The sequence below is a fragment of the Ammospiza caudacuta genome, chromosome 15, assembly GCF_027887145.1.
Source record: "Ammospiza caudacuta isolate bAmmCau1 chromosome 15, bAmmCau1.pri, whole genome shotgun sequence".
In the NCBI taxonomy this organism is placed as follows: domain Eukaryota; kingdom Metazoa; phylum Chordata; class Aves; order Passeriformes; family Passerellidae; genus Ammospiza; species Ammospiza caudacuta.
The window spans coordinates 10927324-10936453 of NC_080607.1; the positions used below are offsets into that span (position 1 = coordinate 10927324).

The 9130-nt window shown below is 55.7% G+C and overlaps 1 protein-coding gene across 1 annotated transcript; it reads right to left on the reverse strand.

The window, feature by feature from the left end:
* Window positions 1–1539: 1539 nt before the first annotated feature.
* Window positions 1540–6831, reverse strand: KCNK15 (potassium two pore domain channel subfamily K member 15). The gene is made up of 2 exons (XM_058814900.1): window positions 6549–6831; window positions 1540–3276 (listed from the first exon to the last, which is right to left on the reverse strand). Exons 1-2 carry the CDS (start codon window positions 6829–6831, stop codon window positions 2363–2365), a joined length of 1197 nt encoding a protein of 398 aa, XP_058670883.1. The 3' UTR covers window positions 1540–2362.
* Between the last annotated feature and the right edge of the window lie 2299 nt (window positions 6832–9130).

The window sequence follows — 9130 nt, forward strand, 5'->3', positions numbered from 1 at the left end:
CCCACCCTCAGACCACCCCCAGCTTCCCAAGCAGGATGGGGCTCAGGCTGTCACTGAGCAGCCAAGCAGTGCTGCCTGGAAGCTCAGGCCACATGGGAGCAGCAGCTACAGGCAGCTGCTGTCACCTCACCACCAGCACTGCCCTCCAGGCTTTGGAGGTCATACCGCCAGCCCTGCTGCCTCTGCTTGGCTGCATCGTGGGCTTTGGGACACAACCACAGAGCCACTGAGCTTGGGCAGTGCCCTGCTGGATCCAGAGGGAGAGTGCAAGGCTGGCTCAGCCTCTGGGGTCAGGTTTTCTCCTGCTTCAGCTCCACCAGAGGTGGATCTCACCAAGGCAATACCACACAGGTGACTTGAGCAGGAATCAAGAACCTGCTTCTTTCCATAGCTGTGGGTGAGGGTGAGAGGTGGCCACTGGGAGGATGTACAAGGCTCAGCGTGGAAAGAGGGAGGGATTTCCATCTGCTCAGCTCTGATGGCAAAGGGCAGCACAGCAACAGCAAAACCTTGGGCTGAAATATGTGGGGAGGATGGGGGAGATGGGACGTGGCAACAAAAGGGCTGAGCTGGTGGGATCAATGTGAAGTGACACACTGAAGCCAATGAAAGCCTCATTTTTAAGCCTGTTTTCCACACTCACAGCCTGCTTTGTTCCCCCCTCCTCCCCCTTTCCCTTTAATCCAAGGCTCCCCCAGCTGGGGCAGGTCTGGGCTCACTACTGCAAATGAGGCAGTGGTTGGACCTTGCAGCCCCTGGAATGGCACCCACCCAAAGGGCCTGGGGAATACCCAGGTGAAAGTGTCACAGACCAGCCCCTGGTGGCAGCCCAGCAGCACCTGCATCCTGCTCTCTGCCTGAGTGCCCACAGGGATTTGGGGTTTGGGGCTTGGACACATCCCTTTGCTCGTCCTTGTGACAAATAATCAAGCACCACATGATGGATTCACCTTTTATTAAGCTGCCACCCAGAACAAAAGGAGGAGAGAGCAAAGCCTGCCCTGAGACCTTTGCAATGCTGGCAACTCTGCATGCTTTCCCCACCAGGAAAAGGGGCTATTTCTCCACAAAAACCCCCTCAGAGGGTATTTTAAATAGAACTGAGAGTTTAAATGTCTATTATTGGAGGAAAAAAAAAAAATCAATAGAGCTCCTACCACTGTCAGAGCCCTGCTTTCATGCAGATGAGACAGGATGGACAAAGGCCACGCTGGGGTCACCAGCTGGAAAGAGCTGCCCAGGTGTGGCTGTGCAGGTACCACATCCCACATGGGGATGAACGAGGAGATGGGACACCCCCACCTCAGATAACCCCAGCAGCAGCAAGCACAAACCCACGGGCTCACAGGGACTGGGAGGAGGTGAGGAGCCAGCACAGCTGCTGGGCTGCCAGCTGGAGGAAAGGTGGGGAAGGAATGAAGGGATGAGTTTAGCTAAGAAAAAAAAAATCTGCTTAGGACCAAGCTGTTAGCAGGTGACTGTAGTTCAGGAGGCTCTCCTTGGGGCTGCCCTCAGTACAGTCTGGGCTCAGCATGGAGGGGAGCTGGGGCTGGGCTGGGCTGGACTGGAGGAGTTCCGCTTCCCCTGGGAATGGGGCACACTGTCCCTCCAGCCATTTCAGCCAGGAGGATCTAGCCATGGTGGGGAGGTGTAAGAGACAAGGTGTGCTGGTGGGCAAGTGGGTGAGTGCATGGGCCTCCAGCTTCCAAAAGCACTGAGCCAGCCACAAACCTGAGCTCAGACCCAAAGGGCTGCTCACAGGAGGTGAAGTTCCTCCATGAAGCTGTCCCCATGTGCTGAGCTTCAGGACTGCAGCCCATTCCCTCCTGCCCACCCACCAGCTGCAATCCTACTCTGTGCCACTGACTTACCTGCACCAGGAGCCAGGGGACAATTTGGTACTCCCCAGCCTCACAAGGCTTGGTCACACGCACTTTGCTTTTGACACTGTCAGCAAATGCAACCCAGCCCATGGAGCAAGAGTCATGTGGCAGCAGGCACAGCCAAGGCTCAGCAGGGTGGGAGGGCAGCAATGCAGCCTTTGGGGAGCAGGGAGGTGGGACAGCAAAGCCGCAGCTCACTGGGGTGGGAGGGGGGGGGAATTCACATTGGGGTGTGAGGGGGGGGCTCTTGCCAGTCCCAAATGTTTTCCTCCCTACTTGGGAGGAAAAAAACAAAGAAAAACTAACAATGTCACTCAGTGCCTGCAAAAAAGGAATCATTATTTCCCAACAGGATTTAGAGGCTCCTGCTGGGGGGAGGGAGAGGAACAGAAGAAATGAGTAAGAAGAACCTGACATCTCTGTTCTTAATTTATCAGCATGGTAAGACTGGAGCACTGAGTGTGGCTCAGCACACGCTCCTAGATGGATCTCCTCCGCAGCCGGGGGTGCTGCCGGCAGCGGGGGCTGCTGGAGGACAAAGTGCTCCCCGGGGAAGAGCCGGTCTGTCCCCGCGTGCTCAGGGACACCTCGTCGATTTTGTAGGAAATGGAGTTGTAGTACACGGGGTTGGTGTGGCAGCTCAGGGTCTCGGGGTGGGAGGGCGCCGGGCTGCCGCACACCTGGGGCCTGTAGCACAGGCAGGTGCAGAAGGACGGCACCTCGGCCGCAGACACGGCCGACTGCCGCCGCTGCCTCTCGGCCTCCTCCTGCACCAGCGGGATCAGGTTCATCTGGCTCGTCCTGTCCTCTGCGGGGAGAAAAATGGCGTTGCTGCTGCGGCTGTCCTCTTTGGGCTTGAGGTGGATGTTGTTGCGGGCTCTCCTGAGTGAGGCTCGCTCCTCGGCGTCGCGCCGCTCGTCCTCCGAGTTCATGGTGAGGAAGCGCAGCACCACCAGGTTGAGGAAGGCGCCGATGACCGTCAGGCCCACCAGGATGTACATGAAGCTGAAAGCCACGTACGGGGGCTTCTTCTGCAAAGCCTCGTTCTTCTGCAGAGCCACAAAGTCTCCAAAGCCAATAGTGGTCAAGGTGATGAAGCAGTAGTAGTAGGCGTGGAAGAAAGTCCAGCCCTCGAAATAAGAGAAGGCTGCGGCGCCGATGCACAGGGTGCCCATGCAGGACAGAAAGCCCACCAGGACCATGTTCTCCATGGACACATGGGTTGTCCTCATACCCAAACACTTCTTGATCTTCTTGAGCAGCAGCCTCACGACGGTGTTCATGCGCTCCCCCAGGCTCTGGAACATGACCAGCGTCAGGGGGATGCCCAGGATGGCGTAGAACATGCAGAAGACTTTGCCAGCATCTGTGCCTGGAGCAGCGTGTCCATAACCTGTCAAGGACACAGGGAAGAGGAAAGGTGGCATCAGACCCTCACTGGGGTTTCCAGCAAGGCTGCCCTGTGAACAAGAGGAGCAGTAGAAAAATGGAACTGGGGGAAGAATGGAACTCAATAACAGATCTGTAGGCAATGCTAATGGGGCCGTGGATGCCCATCCTTTGGGATGATGGCACATTCGTGTAGGCAGAACCTCATTTGACCCCTAAAGAGAGAAGGTACCCTCCTGATAGCCCCCAGTGTCACAGAGGCCAAGAGAAGGCCTAGAGCTGGACTGGGGTCTGCAAGCCTCCTGCAGCTCATGAATAATTCAGAGACCAGGATGCTGTGCCAGGTGTGCAGGGTAACCTGAACCCCACAGCAAGGGGGAACAGAGGCTGTGCAAGATGCTGAGACCAACAGCGCCAGATTACCCTGTGGAGAGAAACACACCCAGCCAGGACCATCCACAGCTGCCCTTGCAGGGGCATTGCCACCTCCCCTGTCACCTCCTCCTCCTCCTCCCAAGCCATCCAGTGTCACAAACATTTGAGTCTCATCTCTATGAGCACTTGCTGTGTGCAACCCTGCCCCCCTGTGCTATAGGGACAGTCCCCACAGGAGCAGCTAAGTCTGGAAGGACTTCTGCAGACCCATTCCAGATTTACTCCAGTGTGACTAAAACTCAGACCTAAAGCACCACTGGCCTGTTGGGGAGGAGGGGCTGTGCTGGTTTAGATGCAGGGTAGGGAGCATTTATGCCACTACAGCCCTGTCAGCCCTTTTCCTGGGGACAAAGGTTCTCCTTGAACGCCTTCTGAGATTTAATTTCTCCACCTTGGCCCAAGTTTCAGAGCTGTGACTCAAGGACACACACAATTACACTGTGAGGCACACTGAGGTATTCACTGCATGTTCCAGGCTCCAGTGATTCCGTGCCCACCTCAATTACAGCAGCTTAGCAGAAATTGGTGGCCCCTGACCTCAGAATGAGTAACAAAATCAGAGCAAGGGAGTCACGTGGTGTGGGGAGTAACAGCATCCAAAGGCATCCAAAGGCATCTGAGCCTTTCTTTTGAGTTGCTTCTACAAGAAACTACCAGGGTCTGAAACTTCCCTTCTGAAAGTGCCTGCAGAACAGTGCCAGCTCCTTCCTGCACTACTGCCAGGCCTGCCACAAACAGCTATTTGTATTTTCACTTTCTGCAGGAATGTGTGTGACTTTTGCATGTGGAACATGGGGGAAAACACCCTCTTGTTACTGTCTTAAGTGGTGACTTGGCTTCACCTCAGTCCTTGCTGCCTGTGGATTTCCAGGATACTTGGGGAAGGTGTTGCACCCACTGATGGAAGGACCAGAGGAGGATAACCATGTTATCCTGGGCTCCTGAGCACACCTCCTGCTCCAGGAAACTCCTGCATGGGACAGGGCTGAGGGGCTGAGGACAGCATTGTCCTTCACCATGCTGTGCTCACAAGTGCCAGCAGGCAGCAAGGGACCAGCTTCTAATTGCTCTCTCTGTTCACAAATTCACACAACAAAAAATGATGGATTTAATGCCTGCATACCACATTTCATGAAATAGAGAGCAGGCGGGAGACTGCAGTGGCAAAACCTCCCAGTCAGATCCAAGCTTAATAACTGAGTGCAATCACCAGGTCCCAGGCTACAAGATAATACAATGACAGCAATGAGGATGTAAAGATAATGATCCACAAGAGCAGTAAGTGGAAAAACAATTGTTATACCCTGAGAGACCATTGAAGGAGTGTTTGACTGATGGTTTTGAAATGACAAAGAGAATTAGAAAGAGTAAACACAGATACAACAACATTAAAACTGAGATTTGGAGCACAGCCCAATATAAAGAGATCTAACATGTCAGTGGTTGAGAAATACGGCACCTGGGCTGAAATTATTTATCATAGGGGGTGTGTGATAAGCACAGCCATTGTTTGTCACAGCCAACAGGAAAATCATGTAAATGAAGCTATAACCTGTCAGGTGATGATGGGGAATTTTGCTGAAGCTGTTCATCTTCCCCTCCTGCTGGGGTCTGACCTGAGCCATGCCCTGAGCCCACCGTGGTTTGCTGACCATGTGTGTTCCCAGCTGCACAAACCCCACACCATACCCCATGGGAGCACAGGCAAGATACCTGTCCCTCTTCCACCTCTTGTCCTCTGGTAACACAGTGCAGCTCATCCCACCAACCCTTGTCCTGAGGGATGATGCTTCCAGCTACCAGAGGTATTTCAACCATCCCAAGCCCTTTGGGAAGGCTGAAGTCCTGTCCTGAAGAGCAGGAGGAGGCTGCTGGCTGTGCCAGGGCAGGATTTGGCCTCAGATTCCTGCCTCCAAAACACATCTGCTGAAATTCCAGCACAGGCAGTGACACGAGCACAGGATCCCTGTCTACCCCCACGGGATGCCAAGGGTGCATGAATTAATCAAAGTGGATTCATTAAACAATGCTCAACTCCCTTGTGACTAATCTCACCTCAATTAAGGCAACCCTCATTCAATTTAATTTCATCCTCTTGCAAAATTGAAGCGGACAAACCAAGGCACTGGGCTCTAGTATGGATAAGTGGGTCTACAGAGGAGTTTAATGTGATTCAATCACTCCCCTCCAGGCTGACACCCATGTCTCTGCAGGGTTCTGTGCAGGCAGAGCAGCAGGCACTGGCTCGTGGCTCTCTTGGCTCCGTGAAGCAGATCTCACACAGCCAAACACCCAGAGTTCTGAGCCAGCAAAGAAGCCAACGATTCTTGCCCAACTCTTCACGCAGCTCACTGGCTAGAGCCAGCACAGGGGACAGACACGGCCCCTGCCTCTGCCCTCCCACACCGCTGCCAACTTTGGCAGCTCCTGCTCCAAAGGTTCCTGCAGGAGCTCCCCAGGCTGCTGCCTCCCTGGGACAATGTCGTGTCTTCAGCCCCAGCCACAGCAGCACCCCCAGCACAGGATGGCCCCAGCCTACCCATGGGTCCCCTCGCCCACCACTGGGCACTGGGGTCCCACAGGGTCAGAGATGTCCCAGCCTTGCAAGGGTGACACCTGCCTCTGCCGAGCGGGCACCCCCCAGCCTGCCCTGGAGCTCCCGGGGTACTGAGGCGTGGGGCTGGAGAAGGATGGGGCACGGGGACATGGAGGGACATGGGATGCAGGGGCGTGGGGATGGAGGGACACGGGAGGCAGCGATGGAGGCACACGGGGTGCAGAGGTTCAGCGATGAAGGGATGCAGGGATGCCGGGCGCGCCGGCCGGGCTGCCCGCACTCACCGATGGTGGTGATGACCGTGATGGCGAAGTAGAAGGAGCCGGCGAACTTCCACTGGCGGCCGGCGCGGTGCGGCTCGGCCTGCAGCACCAGCCGCTCCAGCTCCCGGTAATCGTCGGCGGAGAAGCGGTACTTCCTCCGCAGCTCCCCGCGCTTCTGCTCCAGCAGCCGCTTGCGGCCGCTCTCCGCCTCCGACTCCAGCGCATCGAAGACCGCGGCGCCCACCAGCAGGTAGGAGAAGATGCAGAGGATGAGCGCGGCCGTGCGCAGGTTCTGCCGCTTCATGGCGAGGGGCGGCCGCCGCGCTCAGCCCGGGCTCCGCATGGCCCCACTGCCGCTGCCGCCCCCCGCCCGCCCCCCGCGCAGCCCCGCACCGCGCACCGCCCCCCGCGCACCGAGCGCGCACCGAGCCCGGGCACCGCGCACTGCCCGCGCAGCCCCGCACCGCGCACCGCCCCCCGCGCACCGAGCGCGCACGGCTCGACCCGCACCGCGCACCGAACCCGGGCACCGCGCAGCGCCTCCTGCCTGCCCCGGGCACCGGCTCCGCCTGCCCCGGCTCCTGCCTGCCCCGGGCACCGGCTCCGCCTGCCCCGGGCACCGACTTCCCCGGCCCCGGCACTGGCTCCTGCCTGCCCCGCGCATCGGCTCCTGCGGGCTCCAGTTCGCATGCACACCTAGGCTGGCTCTGGTGTGCCCCGAGCCCTCCCAGCCTGGCAGCCCCGGGCAGAGCCTGGTTGCAGGTGAGTCCTAGTGAGGCCACGGTTCATTCTCGTGCCAGTGACAGCAGTAACATCCCCGTCCCCGAAGCTGCCCCTAGATGCTCCCAGGCTGGAGGAGTTTCTTGTGCCTACACCCTCTCGGCTTGCCCTCCCGAAAGCAAGGGCGTTGGGGCTGTGTGGCTGTTGCCAAGTACCCTGTGGTGTCATCCCTGTGCTATCATTCCTGTGCTATCATCCCTGTGGTATCACCCCTGCATGGCCAGGCCTGGTTCCTGCTGCTCTGCCCAGCTCTGGGCTGCTTCACACCCATGGTGCTGAGAAACACTGACGTGTTACCTGTGTAATCCATTTGTGTTACCTGTGCAATCTATCTGTGTTATCTGTCTGTGCTATCTGTGTTATCTGTATTATCTATCTGTGCTATCTGTGTTATCTATCTGTGTTAACTGTGTTAGCTGTGTTATGCATGTTATCTATCTGTGTTATCTATGTTATCTGTGTTAGCTATCTGTGTTACCTGAGTTATCTATCTGTGTTATCTGTGTTATTTGTCTGTGTTATCTGTCTGCTTTATCTGTGTCATCCTTTTCCCAGCTGGTTACCAGAGCAGAGTCTGGCCTCCTGTGTCCAGTGCTGTATTAAGAGGGCAGAAAGGAAGAAAAACAGATTCAGTGTTTCTGCTGCTTTCTTTGGCACATTGGTGAGAGGCTACAGGCACAGGGGATGTGGGGCCTGTCCACCCCGTGCTGTGTGGGGGGCAGTGAGCTCAGCCTCTCTGCACTGATGTGCTGTGGACAGCTCAGGTCAGCCCCAAGGAGCAGGGAAGTTAGCTGTGGTACGAGGCAGAGCCCACAAATTGAAGACCGTGTTTCTCATTCCTGGTTACCATAGCTTTTATGTAACTCCTATACTTCACTTTTAAAAATAGAAAGATACTTCTGAGTTGTGTTGAGTTGCAGGCGATAGTATCTCTTTCAGGAAAATAAACTCTTCTTCTTTTGGCTGGGAATAAAACCCACAAGTGAAAAAAACAACAAGGCTTACATCCCTCTTCATCCATCTTGCTTCTCTCTCTGGAGAGGAGAAGATGCTTTGCTATTTAGTTGTACCAATCAAGGTTTGAACTGGACATAAGAAAAACTTTTAACCATGAAGACAGTGAAACACTGGAACAGACTGGTGGGGGAGATTGTGGCACCCTGTCACTTGAGGAGTTTAAAAATAAGGTAAACAGATGTCTGGGTGTCTGCTGAAAATGCTCTGGGTGCAATGGGTGCTCTCCTGAAGGAGGGGGTGACTCCGTGCTCTCCTAGAGCCCCGTCCATCCCTGTCCTCAGCATTGCCATGGCCAGCAAAGGGACACAGTGGCCTTTCCTACCGTAATTGTGAACTCTTTTTCACCCTGGCCACTTGCCATTTCCCTCCTCCTTGCTGAGCCTCTGTGCCAGCACCATTAGTGAAAGTTGTTATTGGAGAAAAAATAGACTCCAGCATCCATCAGGAGCAGCAAAGCTGTCGGGTGCTGCTCAACATCTCAGAGCTTGCAGGCTCCTAAATCATGGGGCAGAGCCTCTGCTGGAGGAATGTGTCTGCTTTGTGTTCTCAGCCCTCCTAACAGGGCCTGGGATGCTGTCAAACCTCCAGCCCCAGGCATGTGTGGGCCTCCTGCTCATGAAGATGCACTTCACCTGGTACTGGTAATTTTTTCCACTGGTCAGCAATGACTTCCCACCTTGGAGACAGGAGCCAGAGCTGCTGACTGAGCTTCTGTTGCAGAGGAAGGAGATCTTATGATGACTGCATCTCTGGGTGCCTGTCACACATATTTTAGGACGGGTTCTGGGGCCTGCAGTGCCTTGCAG